General features: G+C 40.9%; 1 protein-coding gene across 1 annotated transcript; it reads right to left on the bottom strand.

Annotated features, from left to right (window-relative positions):
* Positions 1-1378: 1378 nt before the first annotated feature.
* On the bottom strand, positions 1379-25964 carry SNX5 (sorting nexin 5). The gene is made up of 13 exons (XM_006860632.1): positions 25625-25964; positions 16602-16706; positions 15849-15959; positions 13890-14011; positions 12395-12518; positions 11704-11799; positions 8963-9068; positions 8799-8874; positions 7938-7977; positions 7759-7845; positions 6794-6953; positions 3586-3671; positions 1379-1580 (listed from the first exon to the last, which is right to left on the bottom strand). The coding sequence occupies exons 1-13, from the start codon at positions 25673-25675 to the stop codon at positions 1530-1532; spliced, it is 1215 nt and encodes a 404-aa protein (XP_006860694.1). The 5' UTR covers positions 25676-25964; the 3' UTR covers positions 1379-1529.
* Positions 25965-26917: the final 953 nt, after the last annotated feature.

The raw sequence follows: 26917 nt of genomic DNA on the forward strand, positions 1-26917 counted from the left end.
AGGATCACAATCAGCCCTGAATATGCAATCCCTCAATGAAATCATGAGTAAATACACAAGCTAAATTAGAGATCCCTTGAAAGCTGCAGAACCCTGGTTGGCACTGCAGGGCAAGCACTAGACTGCCAGGTAAACCTTCCTCCCTGAAAATCTTTAAACAAGGTGTTTAGCTAAATAACTACTGCATAGTGGAGCAATTTAATGTCTCTCCTAGTCAGTCTGCATAAACTCCCACCAAATGCTGCATCCTGATGGGCATGGGTAAGAGAAGGTGCTGATGGATTATGATACAGATGTCATTATTATTAGGGCCAATTCTGCTGGATATAAAATGAGCCATCTCAGAAGCAGGAGAGCGCTGGAACCTGAATCGTAACCTAATAAACCCTTAACAGTGAGTAGAGTGAGTTTGGTGTGGCCTTTGCACTAATTATTTTTAAGCCAGATGAATAGAGTGCTGTGGGAGGGAAGGATGGTGTCATTTTTAAGTCATCAAAAATGTTACCATATTGTATGACTTCAAAAATGTTACCATATTGTATGACTTCACGAAACATACAACCATTTTAATGGTTGTAGAACGTTATTTCTGCCAACACAAATTTCCTAAAAAGCACTAAATTATTCTATATAAAGCAGCCTTGGAAAAAGTAACAGGCATACCACCACACTGGCACCCTAAACACATGGAGGGACCCCCCACCCTAGTTTGTTTTCACCACTGCCAAACTTGAGTACACCCTAGTCTCATTTCCCACAAAAGGAAGCAATGCACAACGTAGCATGATTTAGTACTTTATTATATACTTTATTAAAAAAACAAACAACAACAACAAAAAAACAGAAAACTAGATAAATGCTCACAAATCCCTCACATGTTGCTAAGCAAATCAATCCATTTTCCACAGTGGGTCATGTATGTTTATATACTTCTCTCCCCTCAAGCATTTATATCCCAACTACAAAAATGGAGTTGCATGCAAAGGGTATATAAAGGTCAATGAGATTTCTTGCTCTTGTTATAATGCAAACTCTTGAGATGACTAAAAACCAAGAGGGAAAAATGAGGAGGGAAAATGCCTGATTTCTAAAGAATGGATGGAATGTCTGGTACCTCTCAATAAGTAGCTGTTTTAAGAGTCCCTACCCTAAAATATTCTCTTTGTGGGTACGTGGACACATGACATAATAAGGCAAACACATGCCAGGCAATTCTTATACTAGAAGGCACATGATACAATACCTTTTCGAAATTACTAAAGACAAATTATAGGAGAATCCAGTATTTAGATTCTGCACACCTTGAGGTATTAAATGCATAAGGTAAAGATTAGTTATGTCAAAGTAAGAAGCAATAAAAAGGTTTAAACCAACATGGTTAAATGTTAAGATTTTTAGAAATCAAAGTACTTATTCACATCATTTTAAACTAAAGTAAAAAACTACTAAATTTGCCGTGGCTAATGATTTAAGTGCAAGTGATGCTGGCTTTCACATTCTTTGTTTACTTCATTCTGAATAAAAGCAGATCAATTGCTCTTGAACAAGTCGATGCAGCTTTGCAAAAGGGAGACATTGTTCTGAAAGAAAAGCATAATTAAGGTAGAACAGAGTCTAAAACATACTACATACCTGTAAGAACCAAATTCAAACCAATTCACTAAACTTTTCATGAAAGAAAATGGAAAAAGGCAGCCAAAACAAAATGGCACCTTCCTTAAAATCATTACTGAACAATCATCCATCCATGTTGGAGAGTTCTTCTACCTCCATAGGGAGTCTTGGGAAAAGATCAAAGCTCAAATGCTAGTGGACTATTCTACAAATATCCAAGTTAACAAACTGAAGCAATTTAGAAAACCTTTTAAAACCTCTAACATTATAGGATGACACTCTAATTTCAAATTCCTCAGCTGCTCAGAACTCAATGGCACTTAACAACATGTTGTATCATATTCCTTGGGTGCAAAGTAATTAATGTATTCAAATGTTAATTAAAATAAAATATCTGCATTCACCAGAAGTGCCTCAACAAGGTCTTAACCATTGAAAACCCTATGGAACAGAATCTAATCTGACTACATGGGGTCAAATGAGACAAAGTCATTGCCATAGCAACTTCTGAAAAACCTTGTTGTTGGTGTTCTTGTTAGGTGCCATCGAAGAATAGTGAGCCTACACATAACAGAACGCAACACTGCCCAGTCCTGGGCCAACCTCACCACTGTTGCCATGCTTGAGCCCACTTGGCCAATCCATCTCCCTGGGGGTGTTCCTCTTTATCTCTGACCCTCCTGACATTATGTCCAAAGTATGAGAGATGAAGTGTGGCCACCCTGGCCTCCACGGGGCACTCTGATTGTACTTCTTCCAACAAAGATCTGTTGGTTATTTTGGCAGCCCATGACACTTTCAATATTCTCCTCCAACACCATAACTCAAATGCATCAATTCTTCTGCAATATTCCTTATTCACTGTCCAGCTTTCACATGCATATGAAGTTACTGAAAATACCATGGCTTGGATTGGACGGACACACCTTTGGTCCTCAAGCTGACATCTTTGCTTCTCAACACTTTACACGTCATATGATTTCTTGTCTGATGTTTCCATGAGTGTTGATAATTGATCCAGAAAGAATGAAGTCCTTGACAATTTCAATCTTTTCTCCATTGATCAGAATGTTTATTGGTCCAGTGGTAAGGATTTTTTTTTTCTTTTTAAAACAACTAGAAAACAATTTCTTCTAAAAAAAAATGTTCTATGAAAATTCAATGTACTGAAGAGCAATGGAATGTTGGATGTGTTCAGAGCCAAGCCCATAAGGTCTTTGATACTGGGGACAGGATAGTCTGCTCTACGTAAATGCAGTACTTCCTCAAAATGTTGGCAGTGGTGGGGATTTGGTTTGTAGTAGCAAAAATACACTATCTACAACAGCTTGATGTTGTGGTGGTTGTTATGTGCCGTGGAGTTGGGGCCGACTCATAGTGACCCTGCACAGGGTTTCTGAGGCTGATGATCTTTACGGGAGCAGAACGCCTTATCTTTCTCCCACGGAGCAGCTAGTAGTTTCGAACTGCTGACCTCGTGGTTCGCAGCCTGATTCATAACCACTACACTACCAGAGCTCCTTTAGGTTTGATAGGGTTTTCTAGACTATAGTCTTTATATAAGTAGATTGCCTTACCTTTTTTTCTGGTACCACAGCCATGTTTAGACCTCCAGCCTTTAGGTGAGTAATTGAACACCCACTGCTTATACCACCTAGGGTTGGGTTAACTTCACAAGTAATTCACATAACTAGAGATGGCCTCCATGAAGTACTTGTTGTTAAGTGCCACTGAGACAATTCTGACTCAAAGCAAACCTGGACAGGGTTTCCAAGGAATGACTGCAGGGTTTGAGACCCTGACCTTGTAGTTCAAACCAACCTTGTGATCCAATGATTAAACCTACAGCATAACACCAAGATTCCATTAAGTATTACTGGAAAATTAACCCCCATCTGCTTGACAGCATTAACATAGATTGGGAAATAATGGGGGGGGGGGGGGTGTGGAACCTTAAAAGAAACAACTTACCCTGGCATGCTTTATTTCCAATTCAGACATTTCAATCAAATTCTTCCTAAATGCTGCCACTCGCTTCCGTTTGAAATTCATCAATTCTATAGGAAGACAGAATGCGCTCAGATTTACCAAGTAAATTAGAACAATTGCCACTCTGAGCCAGACATACTTGCACCAGTAACCTTTTTATTTCATGGATTGTTTTAAATGTCAAATGTTTTTCAACACCAAAGCATTTAATGGCAAAGAACACTACTGATCAAGAAAAAACAAAACAGTGGCCATAGCAATGTCTAATTTCATGAAATTTTTCTTGTGTCTATGTGAAAATTTGGAGTCCTAGTGTAGCACTATGGGTCATTGTCAATGTACAACAATAACGTACAAATTTAACATCATACTAGACATTATCTTGTTACTGAAAGCCTAATCCGCATTGCTGTATATGTGACCTATGTAGTGCAGGTCATCTTTACACCTAGCCTACCTCTTCATTCCAGTTGCCTCTTCTAGCCACTCAGAATTCAGAGAAGTCGCTGGAAAGAAGCCCTAATGGTACAATGATTAAGCACTTGGCTAACTGCAAGGGTGAGGGTGGTGGTGCTTCAAACCCATCCATCAGCTCTGTGGGAAAAAGACCTAGAAATCTCATGAGAAGATTCTAGTTTACAAAAGCATAGGCGACAGTTCTACTCATCACATGGAGTTGCTATGAGTTAGAATCAGCACCAGTAACTTGGTGGGAATTATGGATTTAGATAAAACCATTTCACTAATTAAGGTAAATGCCAAAGCTAAAACCAAAACACAGCCATCCTGCCTGTTCCAACTCAAGAGACCCTATCCAGCAGAGGAGAATTGCCCCACAGGGTTTCGAAGGCTGTAAATCATCCCGAGAAGCAGCCTGTCACATCTTTCTTCCACAGAGCAGCTGGGAGATTTAAGCTTGCAAACCTTTCAGGTAAGCAGCTGAGTGCTTTAACCACCAGGCTACCAGAGCTCCTTAGGGTAAATGCAAATAGAATGATTTAAATGCCAAACATTGTCAGGCTCAGGAAGAGAAAAAAAAGGAGAAAAAAAGGCAGGCAGACTCTTGCTGCTTATAAAAGAGCATTTAAATACAAAGACAAGTTAAAAGTAGAAATATTATCAATGCGATCAGTAATGTTAGACAGGTGGAATGGTCAATTAATTTCATGTAAAGTAAACTTGAGAAAAAGGATATTAAGGAGTCCTGGTGTGGTGCTGTGGAATACACTGGATTCTCAAGGTCAGTTTGAACCACAAGGTCAGTGATTCAAACACATTAGCTGGTCCTCAAATCCTCAGTAGGCTGTCTGCGAGTCCAGATTGACTCAATGACACTAAACAATTGTGGCAGCACTGTAGAAGATTAATTCCAAATGTTTTTAAAAACAGAGATCCATGACAAAGATAAGGAGCACTTGTAGCAGCATACTGGTTCTGAGTTGGGTTGCTAATCTCATGGTCATCAGTTTGAAACTACTAGTAGTTTCACAGGAGAAAGATTAAGTTTTCTGCTCCTATAACGATTTACATACAGCCTTGGAGACCCTATAAACATGAGTAGAGTCGGTATCAACTCCACAGCAAATCACCACCACCACCACCATGATGAAGATATGTGGTACAACAGGCAACACTTGCTTGCAATACAATTCTACCAATTTGGGATTGGAATGTTGGTGGTGTTGGGGAGGTAAGGACTCACCATTTTGCAACCACATAAAGATAAGTTTAGGCAAAAATCATCTATATACACTAAAGCTTAAAACACCTAGGGAGAAAGTCTGATGAATAGATTATTTGAATGGTCTTAAAAATGTCTTAGGAGAGACAAACCCCCTGGAGTACATCATGCAGAACCAGTGAAAAGGAGGAAGACCCTCAGGGAGAGTGATTAAAACAGAAGCTGCAAGGATAAGGCTCAAACATAACAATGATCTTAAAATTGGCACAGGACCTGGTGAAACCCAAACTTACAGATAGTACCCCAACATCAAGTATCAATGCTATCCCCTCTGTACACAGGGTACATGGGGATGGGCAAATCTAAAATGAGGGGGTGATAAAGGCACAAAGTAATTGGCTTACATGAGGGAGTTAGTTTAAGAGTGTGTGAGGGAAGAGACTCCCCCCACTGATTAGTTTTCATCTTGTCTAAATGGATCTGGTGAAGAGATTGGATAAAATCCTTATGATTCAATAGTGAGAGATTGTTATCATGACTAATTGTGACTATCACAATTGTAAAGGTAGAAGTTTTAGAACAAAACTGGGGGAGTAGTTAATCTTACAGTGCAGAAACAGTGGGACCTAGGACCATCAAGGGAGAAGAGCACAGGAGGAATGCAGGATCCTATCCAGAGAAGCAGTGACACCAGAGATGGAGGCAGCGATGGCGATATAGCAGCTGAGGACTTTAAACTCATGGAAAAGAGAGGGACTGAGAGCTGGTGGCCAGGAAGGCAAGGCTTTCAGAACAGGCCTTTTGGTGTTTTAAATTATTATATATGCCTGAGTGTTTAAAAAAAAAAAAACTAAAATAAATAGAAATATTGTAACTGATGGTACATGGAGGGAATTATAATCATTGTAATGAAACAAAGTACATGATTTATTGAATGTAAAACTGATGATCTGCCCTATAAACTTTCACTAAATTAATGTCACAATACAAACTTAAAAAGGAAAATCAACGTAGAAGAGCCAAGAGCGGGACCCTACCCAGAGAAACAGAGATGCCTGAGATAGAGACAGAGATGATGACAGAGACAGAGATGATGACGTGGAGTGATGAAGCCACTGGGGACCTTGGACCCAGAGAGGGAAAGGGGACTGTGGGCCGAAAACTGGGGGAAGGAGAGGGAAGTGTAGGGAGCGGGTTTCTGGGATATACCCTCTGGGTGGTTGATGATGCATGGAGGGGATTGCAACTATGGCAGTGAGATGATATAAGATGGAATGAATGTAAAACTAAAGTTCTTCCATGTAAACTATCATATAATTCACAATAAAACATAAAAAAAAGGACAAAGCTTTGTCTTTTAGGTAACTATACAGGGACACTATGGGTTGGAACCCATTTGACAGCACTTAACAACAACAAAGGATCTATGGTGCTTTCAGTATTTTTAAGCTTTTCCCCCCTCCATAATCTTGATAGCAAAGCAAAATAAAACACAGAGTATCCCCCTACCTTCTTTTGCTGATTCGGAAAGCTGTTCAAATTTCTGGCAACATTCCTGCTGGTATGCCTCTGCCAACTTGACATCTTTGCTTTTTAACCGGGCCTTATCCAAAGCTTTGTTTGAGTTCTCATAGTCAATGAGGGCTTTGGTGCGTCTGTATAAGAGATCCTGAGAAGAAAATTAACAGCACAACATGGTAGTTATTCTATCCTGAAAAATCTCTGGAGACCAAAACAGGAATAAAAAATAACTACTAAATAACTAACCTGAGTACTACTTTATCAATTTTCTGTCTGAAATGTTAGTCACATACAGCAAGAACCTAACCCAACTACTCAACCATTAATTTTTTTCAATTCTCCAGATTTGGCTGAAACAACTCTAGCTGAGAGCGTTTTTGAATCCTTTCTATGAACCAGGAGACTAAACTCAATAGGATTCTCAATGAGGATTCCACTTATTTTAATAGTTGAAGGCAATTTCAGAAAATTAACCATTATTATCTAAGTATAATGAGCATTTACTGCTGGGAGAGTCAAGGAGTATGCTACTAAAATACATATTGGAAACAAGGGAGGAGGGGATATTCACATAATCCCACCCCTGCAGAATTCTGCTTTTAGGAACCGATCCCAAGGAGCTAACTTGAAATAAAGATTCTTTGTAACCATATAGCAGAGAGGAGAAATTATTTCAGTCACTTATGACACACATGGTTGCAAAAGATACTACATCTATAATTCAATAAAAATTCACAAGCCCTCAATTTTTTTTGTTGGTTTAGAAAATCTTCTGAAGCATATTTTCCCTATGTCCTATATCCAGTAGCCTATTATAACTGATAAGTGCCTGTCTTCCAGATTATAAAAGTAAACTTTCCTTTGACCACAAAAGGGCACCATTAGAGCACTCTCTGGGCCATGGCAAGATGGCCCTGTATTGCTCTAATGATTTAAACAAATCCTCACTTTACCTTAGCAGCCTCTATGTTGAGCATGTAGTATCGGAGGAGCTCTGTCAGCTTTAAGTCTTCATCTGATGAGACTCTGTTCTCTACTTTCTATGACAAAAAAGTACAATCACAGTCAAAGCAGAAATCAACACATTAAAAAATATATATTTATTATGAAGACCCAATAAAAAAATCCTTACCCTAAGTTTCTCAAATAGCTCAGCAACCTTTAAAAGGTACCTGAAAATACAGAACATAACCTAAACTTAAGGTCTTAACTCTACATAGTAGGATTCTTCATGAACATTCTAAGGTACAGCTAGGTTAAGGCTCAGTTGAATCCTAACCACCACCACCTTAATAGTGCTTTCACTGCAACGAACAGTCCCAACAAACAGGTAAAATGGTTGTGAAATTCAACCCACTATCAGGACCCCTTTGGTGTCTCTTCAGGCACTCTGCCATGCAAAACCTGCACATGTTAAGTGTGGTTAGGTTCTAAAGTAGCACAACCATATCTAACACCAGAAATGTAAAAAACAAAGTGCAAGATGAAACAGAGTATTATTAAGAACTTCAAAGTTCTAATATTTTCTTCCACATGAACACTATAAGAAAATCTGTCCAAGTAAAGTCTGGGATTATGACCAGGCTAAACGTTAAGCACCATTTGCTAGGGAAGACACAAGGCAAACTTAAATGACTCCCAAAATATCTCCCATATTAAAATATTCAATCAGAAACCAAGACTCGCAAGAGTGCCAGATACTGATGTCTGTACTCTGATAAGCTGATATTCTACAGTACAACTGAAGCCAGTTATTCTTTACTCTTTCTTGTTGTGTGCCATTCAGTTGCTTCTGACTCAGGGATCCTTATGATAAACTATCACAGCCCCTTATGGTTTTCACTGGTAATGGCTGGGGCACTCACACCACCAACTCTTCAATTAGCACACCAGGGATCCCACTCCTCTATTACTCATTATTCTTTCACTTATACCACTCAGGCGCAGGCAACTAAGGTGTGTCAAGGGCAATACTTTTCCAACAAAAACTTACTTTTTGATGGCTGTGGGCTCTTCTAAAGCCAGACTGTGTAAGCAAGCTGAAGTGTGGATATAGTCATCTGCAACATCTGGAGAAACAATGACAGTCCTTTTTACTTGAACACAGTCAGACACATAGGCAAATCTGTGAGGCATTAGTATGTGAATAGTATTTACTTTTATGGGATCTGGTCATTCTGTCAGATTTTGCACATGAATCCTTGATCCTATTATAATAGTTGATGAGAAAGTTCTTCTCTTGCTCAAAAAAATCATCTACCTCCTAAAAGGGAGGAATAAAGAAATTTAAGAAGCATTTTGTGCTATGCAACTTTATGACAATTAAGCTTATGAATAAGACTAACCTCTAGAGATCAGGGAAATGCAAATTGACAAGATACCTTTTTACAACCCAGAATTAGGACCAGCAGGGAGGTAGGAGAACTCTAGTTGGCAACATCAATAGAGAAAACAATTCCCAGGGACTGGCATCCCTCTCTAGGACACAGCAATTCTACAGCTACATAAATAACTTAGCTTAGAACAACACTGCTACCTTATCTTGTATCCATGAATCTGAAAATCTGAGTGGACATGTGGATTTGGATGGCTCCCAATTACCATCTTTTAGGCACTAACCAGGGATGCCACATGTTCTACACCTAATACTTTGCCAAGAATGTACTAATACATTCTTAGAGTTGTTGCTAAATGCCACTGAGTTGGTTCCAAATCATAGCAAACCTGTTATACAAGGACTCTGAGGAGCCGCTGGCGGACTTCAACCAACCACTGACCTTGCAGTTAGCAATCCAGTGCTTATCCTACAGCACTGCACCAGGGTCCATTCTTGGGAGTTGTTGTTCTTACGTGCCATGAAGTGGTTCCAACTCATAGCGACACTGTACAGGGTTTCTGAGGCTGTGTATCTTTATGAGAGCAGAAAGCCTCATCTTTCTACCACGGAATAGCTGGTAGTTTTGGAACTACTGACCTTGCAGTTCACAGCCAGATTCGTAACCAGTACACTACCAGAGCTCCTTATTCTTGAAGTATGCGTCGTAACTTAAAAGCTTTCAAGCATCCCTAAATACCCACTATACTCAGCACAAGCCTTGAGGTTCCTTACCCAAGCCTCAAGTGGCAAAGCCATATACCAGATAGTAACTGTAAAGGTAATACAATTTTAAAGCAGCTAGGGAAAGAGAAATATACAAAGGCAAGCAAATCAGATTAAGCTCAGATTTCTCAACAGAAACCATGCAGGCAAGAAGGCAATGGGGAGACATATATAAAACCCTGAAAGAAAAAAACTGCCACCCAAGAATCCTCTACCCAGCAAAGCTGTCAATCAAATATGATGGTGTAATAAAAACATTCCAGGATAAGCAGAAGCTAAGGGATTTTGCCAAAGCCAACCCTGCTATGAAAAACATCCTATAAAGGAAGTTCTGTGGACTGAAAACCAACAAGAACACACAACTACAGAATGACGTACATGGCAGCATCAACCTGAACTCAGTTGACAAATGGAAGAGTCAAGAACAGAATAAAATTATAAGAACAGAGGATCTGGGAGGTCAGTCTATGATCAAAACAATTACAATGTGAAAAAGGTAAACACAGAGGAACAGAGACCCAGTGGTGGGAAGGTTAGGTAGATTACTGGATAAAACAGACTGTCTTAAATGGAGGGAAGAACTAATGGAATATAAGGTAACCACAATGGGGTTGGGGTGGGGGTTTACTTTGGATGTTGAGGAGCACAATACAAGAAACTGAGACGAGATGCATTCTCAACCTTGGAACAACAGGGCTCTGGGATATAGGGATCTAGGCATAGGTTGAAGAGGGTAAATAATACTAAAATCCTTGACTGCCTTATGAATATTAGTTTCCCCTACCTACTATTGTAAAATAGACACTTGAGTGGGATAGAAAGAAATGTTGGGAAACATGATTAGAGAAAACTTATAAGCCCGCCTTCAGCCTATACTGATTGGAATACCTAAAAGGGGTTCTACAACTTGCCCAGTGAACAGACCTCACGGAAAGCCTTTACAGAGTATAGGACGTTAGGTGGAATCCTGAGTCCCATCCACAACCTTGTGAGGTGAGACATTCCCACTAGAAAGGACAAGCAGACTGGAACAGCTACAGTGACAGAAGATACATCTTCATGATGAACCTGACCTATACTCAGAGAGGTAGTTACTCTAAATACCAACAGAGAGGAAGAGGCTTCAAATCAAGTATCAATGCTATCTGCTCTGTGCACAGGGTAGATAGGGATGGGCAACTTAGACATTGGCTACCTAAAATGAGGGGGCAATAAAGGCATGAAGTGACTGGCTTACAAGGTTTCAAGATGGAGTTTAGTTTAAGAGTATGGGGGGAAAGAAACAGTCCCCACTAAATAGCTGTCATCTTGTCTATATGGGTCTGGTGAAAAGAGATGGGGATAAGATTTGTAATATTCAATAGTGAATAACTGTTAACATGACTAATCACGACTGTCACACTTGTAAAGGTAGAAGTTTTGTTTAAAAAAAAAAAAAAAAGGGGTGGTGGTGGTGGTGGTGGTGGTTAATCTTACAGTCCAGAAAAAGAGGACCCTGGGACCATTAAAGGAGGAACACACAAGCAGAATGCGAGACCTTACCCAGAGAAGCAGCGGCGCCAGAGATGGAGGCAGAGATGGGGGCATGGAGAGGAGAGTGGCTGAGGACTCTAGATTCATGGACTAAGAAGAGAAGGACTAAGAGCTGGTGGCCAGGAGCAGACTTGTAGAATGTGTTCTTTGGAGGTGTAAATTATTATATATGCCTGAGTGGGGTTTTTTTTTATTGTTTTTTAAATCATTAAACATCTATTCACATGAAGTGAAGAATTTCCTAAAATAGCTAAAAATTACTTACCTTCACTCCAGAAAAAAGAACTTCGTCAGCACTTTTCACCACACTTTTGAAAAAGCCACCAAACATCTCTTTAGTATTTTTCCGCCTAACACTTAGCTGTAGGAAGAATTCCAAAAGGGTAAGTTTATACAGCATGTTATTTTTCTAAGCTCACACTTAAAAAAAGCTTGAAAATATTCCAAGCAATAGTATGATAACGGTTTTATCCACCAAAATTGCTTCACCTAATAAAAAGTTAAACCTGAACACAGGTCATCTCATTCTAAAACGTTAATGGTAAAAGAAGTTCTGAAAAGCTAGTCACTAAATCTTGAGTAGCTTTTAAATCCTTGGACAGTTCTATTGGGCTGGAAGATAATAAGAAAATTTCTGATTTACTATTTTTCTCGTATATGGTTAACTAGCAAAAATTGTACAAAACAAGAATAAAATTACTCAAGTCTCAATTGAAAAAAAAAAAATAGCCAGGAAGAAAACAAATTTGTTTCTTAATTATCTGAAACTTAAACAGAGACCGGTCTCTGGAAAAGGAAAAAGACCAACATTTCCTTTTAAACAGTTACAGAAAAAAAGCCTTACAACAATGGATTTCTGGGGGTAAGGGAAACATTTAACAAGGTTTCCATTGTGTTAATAAGAAATTAAGAACTTTGAAATAGTTTAAAAACCAGAAACAATAAAATTGTCTTACATCCTGATCATATTCCAGGAAAACATGAAAGTTGCGATCTTTACTGAGAACAGGGTGAGAAGAAAGCCGCTGAAGAAATACTTCATGGGAAGATACAGTCTTTTTAAAAACTGCGAGGTATTCACTGAAAAAGATGGATGGCATTCAGTTGACATAACTCAGCTCTCCCTGACAAATACTCATCTTGGTTCATTCTATCCTCCTGCTCATACAACTAAAGTCAAACTCTGGAATGGGATACAAAGCATCATTTTGCTGTGACTTTATAGCTAGTTAAGTAATAAAGCAGTTGCCATTTTAGAATTTGCAAAATGAACAAATAGAAGGAGAAAAGGATGATGTACTTGATGGATGAAGTTTAAGACACCCTGGTGTGGCCCTGTGGGCTAATGCACCAGGACTACAAACCCATTTGAACTGCAAGACGGTGGTTCAAGCTCACCAGCTGCTCCTCGAAAACCCTATAGAGGGTTGCTATGGGTCGGAACCAACTCAACAGCACTTCACATCTATACATAATCACTGCTGTTATTTACCGACTACAGCATGGTTCTAAAAAGAGACAATTTTCTTTACCCAAGCTTGGTCACAAGGGCACTCAAGCGTGTGAATGATTCAGTACCTGGAGGTACAGGAGCACTACACAGAGTTGCTAACATGGGAATCTGGATTTAACACACTGATAATGGGTAAGAGTGATGCTTTTGAAACAAGGTGGTTTCAAACTTTCAGAACCCACAAGCTTAACAAAGGAAGGTATATATAGCAAACTTAAAACAAGGGAAGATTAGACATACTTTCCCTTTCTAATCTTACAGATATTTAAGTGGTATTTTAATAGGTAACTTATGAGTTCAAGTTTGGCTTTTTGTAAGAGAACATCTGGTATAAGTTTTTCAGTTCTTTTACTGCAAACCTCCAAATATGACAAAGACTAAGTATGTTTGAAATAAATAAACTTCACTAAGTTACAACCAGATTAATATTTTCTTCCTGTGGACTTCCTCTTCCAAATTAGGAAACCATCAATGCAGTTTTCAGAATTGCGTCCAGTTAACACTTACTGGAATTTAATTTCCCTTGGTGCAGTGCTGTAGGATAATGCACTGGACCACAAGGTCAGTTTGAACCACAACGTAGGCAGGTCAAACCCTATACAGAGCTGCTATTAGACGGGACCGACTTAAAACCACAAACACACTCACAATAACCAAACCTTATAGGGAAGAAAGCTTTGTACATTTATCAGTAACTGAAAAACGTACAGACACAGATTTATTTCATCAGTATGTAGCCTAATATTCACTAGCAAGTTTGGCTTACAACAGGCAAAACAGCCTTTCCAGTGTCAATGGTTTCCTTAACAAAATGTAAATTGTAAACAAATTTAAAAATTTAAAACAGAACTGGTTGTCAGTTTCTTCTATTTCTGTACACACATTACTACGATTCTCCACTTTTCAAAAGATGCAGCGTACTAACAAAATCCACTCACGCTTCCAGTTCTTGCTTCATTTTGGCAAATTCTTCTTTGGTCATCGATCCTTCACCTTCTCCCAGTTTCTGCATCTTCTCTCGAGGACCATCAAAGTCAGGTTTGGTAGGGGCAGGTGGAATCTGAAGCAGTGATAGAGAACCATGAGCATTCCTGCCCCAGTAGTGACATATCCAGCAAGGCTATTTTTCTATTAATCCAATTAATTCTGTCACTGAAAAGCTCTGCCCCCACCCCTGTAATGAGACATTCTCTTTGAGCACAAGTACTTATTCTGTTTACTCACAGCCAACTGGGTAAGGGCACAGCTGTCAGCTTAAACTTAGAATCATCAAAACTAAAACTAATGACGTGTCAGCACTGCCAATTCTCCAGACTTCCAAAAGAATTTTGCTTTTTAAATACTAATTTCATTCAGTTGTTAAAAATCATTTGGGCAGAATCTTTATAGTCACTCTGACAAGAAAAGCCACACTTACATGTCTTCTTTAAAAATCAGTTGTCTCTGTTCCTGCAATTTAATTAAATTTCAAAGACTACCAGGAATGGAGAAGTGGTGATTCACTATCTCTAGATACTTTGCAGTTCGTTTATTGCTGTGGCATACATAATTTTGAAATAGCATAACCAACCAGAAACTAATTGTGCAAATACATACTGGTGGTGGTGGTTATGTGCCGTCAAGTCGAGTCCGACTCATAGAGACCCTGTACAGGGTTTCCAAGGCTATATATCAGGAGCAGAAAACCTCAACTTTCTCCCACAGAACAGCTGGGAGTTTTGGACTGCTGACCTTGTGAATCACAGCCGATTCATAACCACTACGCTACCAGAGCTAGGGGACTTCAAAGACATCAACAAATAATGCAATAAATAAAAAGATAATATTTTTCCACAAATTTTTTACACTGGAATGCAAAGTCGGTTTGAACCACAAGGTCAGCAGTTTAAGCTCACCAGTTGGTCCTTGGAAACCCTAGACAGGGTTCAGTCTGGGTTGGAACCAACTCAATGGCACTTAAAAATAGTATGCAATATAGGTGTATATGAATACATACAAGGGAACATCAAAAACTTTGTGGAAAACTTCCAGTATCGTTCATTTCCATTTTTCCATTAAATTTTTGAAGCCCCTTTATATCTGTGTGTTTTGTCTTTAAGTGCTGTTGAGTAGTTCCAACCCACAGTGACCCTGTAATAGGGTTTCCTAGGTGAGCCTGAACCACCAACCTTGCAGTCCAAACCGACTTTGCAACTTCTTAGACATAACCGAACACCTCACAGGACTGGAATTCAAGGACTAAGAGATAACTGCCTCTTTCCCTTGCTTGAGTATAGACTACACAACTTTGAGAATCTATTGCATACCTACTAATGAGGTTCACAAGAAGTAATTGTACTTCAAGACAACTCTAGAGGAAAACAAACCCAAAAGCTCGCTAGATTTAAACCACTGGTGTTTATGCCCTCAGCTACTGTACAGGAGTCCTGGTGTAGCATTGCAGGATAAGCACTGGACTGCTAACTTGCAGGGTTGGTGGTTGAAACCCACCAGTCGCCCCTCGGAAACCCTATACAAGGCTGCCATTAAGTCTGGTAGTGTAGTGGTTATGAGTAGGACTGCTAACATCAAGGTCAGCAATTCAAAACTACCAATGGTTCCACTAGAGAAAGTTGAGGCTTTCTGCTCCCTTAAAGATTTACAGCCTCGAAAATTCCCTATAGGGTCAAAACTGACTCCATGCCACACCAATACCAGTCAGAACTGACCCAACAGTACTTAACACACTGTACAGAAGGTTAAATCTGCATGCGTCATCTCAAAACTATAATACAGTGCTCTACATATACTTGTGCATACTCCAGTTATTGTAAAAAAGTGGGTCTCTTTAAGCAAAAGAAATAGCAAGTAGAAAAAGCCAACTCCAGAAATTAGTTGAGATTTGAAAACGTACTTACAATAAGTCCAGCATAATCTGGTGTTTCAATAAGAGTGTCATGTAGCCATACAAAATCTTCATGTTGCCGCGTAACAGAAAACTCTGGGCTCTGAAATGTGGGCAATGTGGTCTGTAAAGAAGAAACCATTACTTTTAGATAAAAGTACTTTGGGAAAATACATATTACAGCATGCCAGTATGACCCAGTAAAGAAGCAAGCAGCAGAATACCAGCTCTCCACAAATACAAAATAGTTTAAATCCAAGCTGTAAGGAAATTTGTTCATAAGGACTACTCTTCCCAAGTCTATCTTCTTGAAGCTATACAACATCCATCCAAATGAAAGATATGACTCTACCAGTTAAGAAAGTTCCAAGAAGTTAAGCCACAACCCTAATTCTAGCACCATGCTGTGCAGTAGGTGGCTCCTACTATAGCAATGCACTAGGTGTGCTTCCTCATGAGCAGAGTAGAGGTTCTTTATCAAGTCCTGGTGTGGCACTGCAGGTTAATGCACTAGACTGCAAGGTCAGCAGTTCAAGCTTATCAGCTCAGAAACCCTATACAGGGTCACTCTGATTCAAAACCGACTTGACGGCACTTTAACTGTAAGCAACATGAGTAGAGTGCCCATTTTCTCACTTTAACAGCAGAGCTAAACAGAAACACAAAGCAACTATTTCAGTTAAGGGAGGCTATTCTCACACCCACTGTGAATAAATAAGCTGCAGTCCAGCATCATTTTCATTAACAAGGTCAATCTGCCACTTACCTTTGTATGCACAGTAAATTTAACCTTATCTCTCTCACTGAGTGCATCAGGTATGTCAATCTGAAGCGAGGGATCAACATTCAGGTCCACAGAAACAGATCTCAGCTGAAAAACAAATTTTTAAAAAGTTTAGTCTAAACTTCAGTTTAGCCCTAAAAACTATCCTTCCAAAAATGGGAGATTACAACAACAATAAAAAAAGAAATCTAGTGTGGTGTATAGAATAAGCACTGGACTACTAACTGCAAGGTCAGTGGTTCAAACCCACCTGCAGCCTCTTCTCAGAAACTGTATCCAGGTAGCCAACTTCCTGGCTCTTAACAGAGATCTTTAGAATTAGGTCACAGATTTGAGAGATGCCTCTGAATATGCTTCAAACAGTGGGGATATATGCTCTTCAAACGATGGGTGAGTTCAAAGTACTTCTATACTCTGCACTAAGCCACTTTATGGTTCCAACATCATGTACGCTACTTGATGACTACATAAGAAACATTTATCCAGATGCTTGAGGAACTAGGACAGCTAGCTGAAACAAAACCCCAAACTTATTACACAAATGCTAATGTACAAAGACCAGTCAAGAGGCATTAATTAGCCAGACCACATATAGAAAAACTTAGGCCAGGGAAGGACACAGAAACTGTCATGTGGCTGAAGTTTGGATGGAGAGCTAAGGAAAATGCCGTTCAATAAGCTACTTATTCAGGAATCCTTGAAAAATCTTTAAGTAAACAAACTAGCAAAGGCCTTAGTTAGCTGGATCCCAATGTGGTTAACACACCAGGGGAAAGTGAATAACTGTCATAATGCAAAATTAATTAATTTGTGGGTTGGAAATGCAGGGGGGAAAATACCCAGTCCCATTTTGACAGTTTGAATAAGTGAATTGTTGCTCAAGTGTCAGCTGGTAAGCAGTCCTGATAAGGTAATGGGTTATGGGTTGAACTGTTAACCACAAGGCCAGCAGTTCAAATCCACCAGCGGTTCTTCAAAAGAAAGATGAAGCTTTCTGTTCCTATTAAGATTTACAGCCTCAGAATCTGTACAGGGTCGCCGAGTTGGAACTGAGTCAGAAGCAGCAGCAGCTCCTAATGAAGACCAACTGGTGGTTAATTTAAAACCCTGAGACAAACATAGTATGAGGACACATACAAGCAAGTATTTCAGGCCCCCATTCCTCTTAAATGGAGTCCTGATATAGCACTGTGGGGTTAATGCACCAGACTGCAAATGTTTGAACTGCAAGGTCGGTGGTTCATGCTCACCATCTGCTCCTCAGAAACCCTAAACAGGGTCACAACAGCTTCTACAGCACTTAACAACTCCCAAATGTGTTGGAATTCTAACCTCTCTACCTGTATATGCAGCTCCACATGACACTAGACTGCGAACTACAAGAGCAAAGATTTAAAGCCTCAGAAACCCTATACAGGGTCGCTGTGAGTCTAAACCATCTGCACCTAACAACTACAACCTGTAGATGTGACTGTCTTTGGATAAAGGGTTTTTCTGTTAAGCTCATTTCTGACTTATAAAACAGACACTAATGCCATGTGAGGATTGTCAAGGAACTGAGGAACCCTGGTGGGTTACAGATGCTAAAAGAGACAAAGATCTTTCCCTAGAGTTAAAGAGAGCTTTCCTTTAAAGTCAGTGTCCTGAATTCAAACTTCTAGCCCCCTGAAATGTGAGACTACAAATCATGACTGAGTCCTGGTGTGCTGTGGGTTATATGCTGTACTGCAATGTGGTGTGAGTGGTTCAAAAACGCTATACAGGGTCGCTATCAGTTGGAACAGACTCGACAGCGCTTAATATGAAATTAGGAAAATTAATTCAATCAGGTTATAAAAAGACTAAACATGTTCACTAAAAGTGCCTGGCTTTCTTCTAAGAGAGAAGTTTACAGTTCTCACACCAAGTTTCCACCAAATTACAAATAACTTGATTGCAGCTATTAATAAAATCACAATAAACTTAACAATAGCCCATAAAATTGCAACCTAAGTACTTTTTCCTTCCATGTCAATTCTTGATGACTCCTATGAAATATGTGCTGGTTTGGCTTAATTTTCACATGTCCACTTATGAGATAATTTACAAACAAAGATAAAGCTTCAAGGTCAGGACGATCCATTTTATCCTAACTGTAGACTAGTACCTCTAGCATATTTCTGATAAAAGCTTCCTTCCTCTAGGCAAATACAGCATTCAAAGGAACTTCAAAAATATATACTGACATGTGACTGGCAGAGGGATATGGACCACACCTCATACATATCTCATGTTTGTATCTGGCAAGGCCAGGCAGATAAGCACAGGGATTAACAGGGGCCAACTGAAGGTTAACAGGCATTGGTAGAGCTGGGGCAGGCCAGCGGGTCTGATCTCAGATGTGTCCCAGAACTCGGTTACCACTTCCAGAAGTGCCATTTAAAGAAATTCAGAATTTCTTAATGTGCTGACAAAGAATTCCACTGTAACTCACCACAAGCCAAGCAAACCCAGAGACCGGAGAGCCTACACATAGGATGATACTGCCATTGAGTCAATTCTGACTCATAGGTACCCTACAGGACAGAGCAGAACTATCCCAGAGTGTTTTCCAAGGATGTAAATCTTTCTGGAAACAGACTGCTACATCTTTCTCCAAAGGAGCAGCTGATGAGTTGAAACCAACTGTTTTGCATTCCATTGAACGATTATCTTCTGGTTTTGCCAAGATGCCCAAATTCTCAACCATGCTGTCAATTACTAAAGTCTTTCCTAGCAGCATGGAAATCATTTTTGGTTTAAGAGTATGATGAGGACACAAAGGAATAGATGAAACTGCTAAAGGATGCCTGAATTATATAGGGACACCAGGCACCCAAGCTTCTTCAAAACAACCACTTTGTACCCCAGAAAGGGAGTCAGTCAAAAATCCCACCACCTGAGCAGTTGCATTTATTTGTGACTTAAGCAAATTGTCTGGGAAGTAAAAAAAAAAAAAAAAAGTTATCAGCAAATTTCCTTGAGCACCCAGACCAACCATCAACTCAAAAGTCTCCATTTATAAACTGAATGAACATCATGGAAGTATACACAAGGTAACAGATGATAAAGAAAAAGAGCAAAAGTAAAAAGTTGTGACATGCTTACAGCTAAAGTCAGCACTTGTATGCTAACTCCGGAAGCAACAAATATGAGTAAAAATCTCAGCATTCTTTAGGCTGAGCCAACAAAATCCACACCCAAGAGACCAAACCTTCAGTAGTTATTAATATAAGGAGTGGTTGGTTAAGTGTCATAGCGATCCTGTAAGAATTTCGAAGGAGCAGCTGGTGGATTTGAACTACTAACCTTGAAGTTAGCAGTCCAGTGCTTATCCTACATGACCCTCCATATACACCTACCCTCCATCCCTGAATCTTAAAACATCCAGAATATTGCTTAGTTCTGACAGCCAACACTGAATTGGGCTTGGACAAGATGCTGAAATGACTAGAATGGGGGTTTAAATCAGTGGGGAACAGCACATTAGTTTTTACTCTGGTGAAAACACACAAAGAATTATACCCAACTCAGCAATTACTACACATACAATTCAGACATTTACAATCTTCAAGATGTACAATCATTTTCCCTATCCTTTTCCAAATCATTCACCACTATTAACATATAGCCAGAGTTCCTAGAACTAAACTGGAAGGCCTGTGTGTGGCACATTCATTTCCCTACATGCTTCCCTACACACCAAAGAAACAAAGGCTGCTACTACACTTAATGTACTCACTTTAGTGCTTCCTGTTCAGACATGATCCTAAAATCCTGAACCTACCAGTAGTAGAAAAGCTTTGTACAGAAGTATTAACATACATTAAACTGGTGCTATTTTAGAAATGAAACCCAATATATTTCAGTGGATGGGTGGGTTATCAACTTATTAAAGAAACGCTTGACAACTAGCCTGCAATGTCCAGTTTAGACTAGTGTCATATTGCCAAAATGACAAGATGCAGTCAAAAGAAAACCAAAGGTGAGGCTTAATTGAGTAACCATTAATCTAACAGGTTTTGTGTGCGGTATGTCAAATGTGCTAACCTCTGCATTCCCATCTGGCTGGCAAGGTCAGGGTTTCAAACCTACCAGTCACTCCTCACAAACCCTAGACAGGGTGGCTATGAGTCAGAACCAACTGGATGGCACTTGAAAAAGATGACTTGTGTGTTGGGCTGCTAACCACAAGGTTGGTGGTTCAAACCCAATAGCCACTCCAGGGGACAGAGATGAGGATGTTCCTGTATTGGGTCTCTATGGATTGGAACTGACTTGACAATGGGTTTGTCTAAGTTTTGTATTCAAATGGCATTCTAGGTCCCATTCTCAAAGAAATGAAATAAGCCAGCAGCACATGCTATCTTTTTTAATTGTTCCTCTCCCATCTAAGGATCTTATCTTGTCATCCCTCATGCCACAGTATACGGAAATAAGACCACTTCCAAGGTGAGGGTCGTCCTAGTTAGTGACAAGTAATCACCTATTAATGAACTGTGGAGCCGAAGCACAGGCAAGAAGCCAGCCCCTAGGCAAAATTTTCACCAATCACAGTAAGCAAGCTGGGGTTTATACGGCTGGAAAGGTTTCATACTTTGCCTCTGCATGTCCAACACTTACTGGGACAAAGTTATTGGTGAGAAAATAAATCCAAAATTGTTCTGCCACACTCTAGATGTGCATAAATTTCTGGAAATATTGGACTCACATGATACATACAACTATTTTGATACCATTTCAACTCATGGGAAAGAAGTCCCCTGCAATAATTCTAATACCATTCCTCCCACATCTCTTAGTCCACTAAGAGGTGAAAACGTAAAGCATTGATATTCTGACGTATCTTACCTGTATTACATTTATAAACTATATTCTATGCCCGCTTTTCGCTGTGGTATTGGTGCATGAAAAACATGTCACAGGTCTTGGCTCGTCCTCCCCCTCACTCCACATGATTCTTCTCATCCTCTACCTTAGGTTAGTCCTCCAAGACAACAAACTAAGGACTTCTGACCTCTGTGAGCTAACACAGATAAACTGCCAAGGGAGTTACTTAGTTTTAAGTTAAAAAAAAAAAAACCTAGAAGAGGCTATGGCAAGTGATCAGATTTCCACCACTCATCTTAGTGAGACAGGAACCAGAGGGACCCATCTCTGCTGACACCAGCCATTCTTACCGATAGTCTACCAAAACACAAGCTGTCAGCTGTAGAACACAGCAAGACTGCAAGGCATTTGGAGACTACATAGTCAGAGTTCCTAGAACAGGAACCGAGACCTGGAAGAAGGTCAGCGTAGCGCACTCAGCGAATGGATAAACTGAATCATCATTTCACAAGGCCACAAGCCAGTATACAAGCCATGCTCCAACATGGCACCTACTCAAAGTTGAATTATTCTCATTTCTTCATAAGAAATACACCTAATTACTAGAAATTAAGCACAAGGGTTAATTATGCAATCTGAAAGCATCTCCTAGTCCAGAAATTCTATTAAATTGTGAATCAACATGCCAGTGCTGTAGAGGAAACAATTGCAACAAGTAACACTAACCATTTTCTTCATTCAGAGCTAAGGCCCTTCACTCAATCCTAACAAGGCTCCCTTCTCCAAAATTCCCTGGTACAAAAACGCAGTCTCCTATCCCTTTAATCATGGACTGCCTGTACTTCATAATTGAATTTCTTTAGCTTTGAGCCTGAGGTTTAACAATCTCCAGATTATTCTGATGTAAACAATACCTCATTTCATCACCCATCACAGCTTTATACTGCACTTCTTGAACGATCAAAGCTGCCAGGTTGAAGGTTGAAGACACCCATTACCTGCACTCCTTCCTAACCATTTACCATGGTGTGCAGCTGGACTACAAACCACAGGTTGGCAGTTCAAATTCACCAGTTGCACCTCAGAAACCCTATATGGGGTCACAGTTAGAAGGAACTTTGGACAGCACTTATGTAAGGCTTAGGGTGTGCCCTCAGTAACAGATCAGGCAAACTACAGCTAACTCATCAGCCAGTAACATTAAGTTAGTATCTTTAAAAATTACTTTTATCTCCAGAACACATAGCAGTGCATCAAAAACGTGAACCAAGCCAAATCTGTAAGAGGTGATGTGGCAGGTGAATCAAGCCAAGGAACCCATTTATAAAAGTCCAGTTTCATACCCTGTCAAACTCCAAGTATTTAAGCTGCAAAGCACCTTGACAAATCCCATGCCCACGTCTCCTTTCAGAGTAACTCAATGGACAATCAAAAAAAAAAAATCACTTTTTTTTGGAAGCTCAGAGAAATGTTTCTATTTATATTTAAGAAAAGCAGAATTTACAAAACTCTGAATCATATTTTTCTCATGGAGTTTCAACCTTAGCCTACAATTTTTGTCAGTGAGTTGTCACACCAGAACCTCAAGCTTCCAGTGTTCAAACAAAGCCAATATACAGCAGCCTTTGTTAGCACTGTATAAGAATCTGAAGAAAACCATTTTAATAAGGTTCCTCAATATTAGGGGGAAGCTGATTCTACCAAAGCTAGTCAATAATCTTAAATTTTGTATTTCATCAGCCTCTGTAATATAATCCAACCCTACCATATCATACCATCTTAGAAGTGAATGGTTCTTACCCAGGGACAGTGTTACTTTTACTTCCCCCTCCCCCAAATATATCTAACAGCTACTGTCACCACTGGGGGTTACTGTAACCTAGTGGGGTTTAGTCTACAATGCAAAGGACAGTAAATCAAGACATGAATAGTGTTCAGGTTGATCAATTCTGACTTAAACTAAAGTGATGTTAATCACTTACTTGGCTTTACCAAATGAGAATTTATACCTGAGTTTAGTACAGCCCCTTCTTAACCATTTTTTCCAACAGTCAAAAAATGTGAAAAGCACAAATAAGGAACTTAAGACACTGTGTGCAAGTTAATGACCCAGAAAGAAGGCTTGGGCAGCTTTGAAATCATACTTCCTGTTTTTAAAAAGCACACACACAAAAAATCAAAACCAACCTATTCAGTACAGCAGGAAAAAAAAGGGCAAATTTGGACTTGCAATGTAGGTACAAGTTTATTTTAGGCTTTTCCCTAAACTACAGGACACTTTCATTCTAGTTGGAGGCAGCTGCATTAAAAAGAAAAAAATTTTATCTAATGTTCATAAACATTAATGACTGGGAATGAAAAGACATCTAACCAAAAAACACGCAAAGTACATCAACTTTTCAATTCACAATCACACAAGGAAGATTTCCAGTAACCAAGTTTACTAGACTACCAGAAACAAGTCTCCTGAAACGTTAAAGATGATTGAAGGCAAGGGTAATTCCTGAGGTCGAGTTTCTATACAATCTTCTCCCCTGCCAAAGGCTTCTAATTACTCTCAATCAGTATTGGAGGGAAGGGATTATTTTCATACTAATGGTGTTAGTGTAGATATTAATTCCAAATAACCCTCTTTACCAAGGATACAAGAAACAGCCTTCATAACCCTCCCCAGACTTTGCTGAGGAACAGAACGGTGATGAGTCTTTATTTTAAAAACAAGCTTGTGATCATCAGTTGCAACCAACTAAAGAGGCAGGCCGAGGCAATCAAATCCATTTTAAGAGGCTTTCTAAAGATTCTGGACCAAGGACTCCTGGTGAGCGCTGGAGGATCGACTCAGGACTTGGAATCACCGCAAGATTGGCAGCTCAAACACATTTGCCGCTCCTCTGAAACCCTAAACGGAGTTGGAACCGACATCGAAATTCCTATTGTTGTTTAGCGACCCTGTACAGGGTTTTCCAAGGAGTAGCTGGTGAGCTTGAACGGCCGACCTTGCAGTTCAAGCGGCTTTGCAGTCTGGCGCATTAACCCACAGCGCCACAGGGAGAATAAGTCTTGAATCTTCTAGAAAGGACGTAGTATCAGGTTTCTACATTCGGTTAGTTATATTCAGGAGGGAAACAAACTTTCAAAGGAAAAAAACAAACCCCAAAAGACACCCCCACCCCAAGAACAAAAGAACATTTCAATAGTGTATGTTGTTATTGAACTGTGTAGTCCGAAGATGTGTCTCACCACTCAAATACGCTCTTCCAAAACGACTTCGTTTTTAAAAACTATTCCAGATTTACTTTACTTAACCCTTTACATTTCCCCCGTTTTTCTGGCGGAAGCTTTTACACTGAGGCTCTTCATCGACCTCGTATTTTTGCGAAAAGACCCTTGAGACTTAAGGGGTTAATCAAAGAGGGCATCGTCTTCAATCTTAATGGCTGTCAGAGGCCAAGATTTCTAGCACATGGGAACAATTTCCGAATGCCCGGTGGCTCCGCGGTTAAAGCGCTCGGCGCGGAGCTTAACGACGGGCAGTGCACGCCCAGGTAGCCGTAGCCAGCGGCCGCTCCGCAGGTAAGTGAGGCAGCTTTGGGTGCCCTACGGGGCAAGTCTACCCTGGTCCTATAGAGGGGTCGCTATGAATCGGCGTGGGCTTGGTAAAGGGATAAACCAACCCCCAAAACGTGTGACAAGTATTTGAGCACCAAGTCAACATTAGGGAACTTCATCAAGTGCACCGCACTGTTTACAAAGTTCTAAAGAGCGTGCTTCGCTTTTGACTTGATGCAGTTGCCCCGTGCTGGGGGCAGAAAGTTTCCCCAATAAGTCAGTTTGGAAGTAAAATCAAACTTGCCGTTTCTTCAATGTTAAGAAGCTTTCACGATTTCAAGCCATGCGAAGACTTAAACATTTAATAAAACATGTCCCCAGGTCTCCGCAGCCTTGTACCGCTGGGCCCCTGGCAAAGAGCGGAGGCGGGAATGTCTACTACCCCACTTCCCTCCGCCGCGGTCCCTCCGGTGCAAGCCTCGCGCAGACACGGGAGCCCGCGGGGTGCGTCTGAGCGGTGGGTCGAGGGAAACAATGCGGGAAAAAATAAAGGTGTGGGGCGATTGGAGGGCCAGCCGTCCAGAGCCTGGGCGCGGGAAGAGCCTCACCTCGCTGCGGTCCTCCTCTTGCTGCTGCAGCAACTCGGGAACCGCGGCCATGGCGACGCGGGTCTCGAGCAGGGGCCGCCTGGCTGTGCGAGGAAAGAAGAGGATGGGCCGCCGCCGCCGCCGGGCCGCCTCTCAGCGGCGGCCGCGGCCCCGCCTCCGCCGGTCTCCCTGACTGATGGCGACGGGAGGCCTCGAGACTCCGCCACCATCCCAGCAGCCCCGGGAGCTGGCGAACAGCGCGCCACGTGCTCCCCCTGAGCGGCCTCCCCCGACCCCGCTGTCATCCATCTTGGAGCTGGGCATAAAAATAACGCGAGGCCTACCCTCGCTCCGCACCGCGCAGAAACCGCCGATCGTAGGGCAGCGCCGGGAACACAGAGTCACTAGCACTCTCCCAGCAAGGCGCGTCGCAAAAAAGACCGCGCTCCAGTACGGTGGGGAATTTATCACTCAGTCCGAGGCCAAGATGGCGGGGAATAGTGACGTAAAGAAGATCTCGTGAGAACAAAGTGGCGCGATTTGGATGCGCCCGCGCTTCCGCAAAAGAGAGTCTCTGAGAAGGTGAACTAGGGCTTGGGGGCGGTGCCTTAGCGCCGCAGTGCATGCTGGGGACGCCGCGCCTCGGGCGGGTCTTAACATCGGACGAAAAGCGCGGGATCGATGAAAATACGAGTTCCGTGAGAATGTTCGTTCCCAAATAATTAAGTGAAGCGTTGCTTACCTGCCTAGATGCAGCCTAGTGACTTCTAAGGTACCGACCCCTCCTGCATGGGCCGGACTCCTACTGAAGCCATTCTGTCCCAACCCTGACTTCCCCCAGAGTACCACACCAAACGCAGAGCACCTTCTGAAGATCACAATTGTGGGTGGGCCTTGCTGGCCGCCGCTTACCAGCTAGAAGGCCGAACCCGAATAGTACCCACCTTAGAAGGTGTGCGGATTAAATTAGAAGAATCTATTAGGAATGCTTAACAAAGGGCTTGGTAACTAGGGATCGATTGTTAGCTGTTAGCTGTTGCCGTTGTAGCTGCTGTATACTTACATAGACCATCCCGTTTTTCTCGGCCTTACAGATTTAGAATTGGTGTCTTGCCCCAAGCTACCCGCTAATTAGCATTTAGTCAGTGCTGGTCCTTCTAGGGGACCCTTGGTTACACAGTGGCTAAATTGCTTGGAGGCTCTTCGGAAGGTAGACAGTTCAGACGTACAAGCTGCCATGTGGGAGAAAAATGTTCATAGCCTGCTTCCATGAAAATTACAGTTTGGGAAAGGAGATCCAATAGAGAAGTATTA

The sequence above is a fragment of the Chrysochloris asiatica genome, unplaced genomic scaffold, assembly GCF_000296735.1.
Source record: "Chrysochloris asiatica unplaced genomic scaffold, ChrAsi1.0 scaffold00039, whole genome shotgun sequence".
Taxonomy (NCBI): Eukaryota; Metazoa; Chordata; class Mammalia; order Afrosoricida; family Chrysochloridae; genus Chrysochloris; species Chrysochloris asiatica.

What these genes read in the sequence shown, in the direction of transcription:
- SNX5 (XM_006860632.1), bottom strand. Translation starts at nt 25,675, where the DNA reads ATGGCCGCGGTTCCCGAGTTGCTGCAGCAGCAAGAGGAGGACCGCAGC. An exon ending in TCCTGGAATATGATCAGGAT is followed by an intron (nt 11,800 to 12,394) that starts GTAAGACAATTT and finishes TTCTTCCTACAG; the next exon opens with CTAAGTGTTAGGCGGAAAAA. An exon ending in TTCTTTTTTCTGGAGTGAAG is followed by an intron (nt 9,069 to 11,703) that starts GTAAGTAATTTT and finishes CCTCCCTTTTAG; the next exon opens with GAGGTAGATGATTTTTTTGA.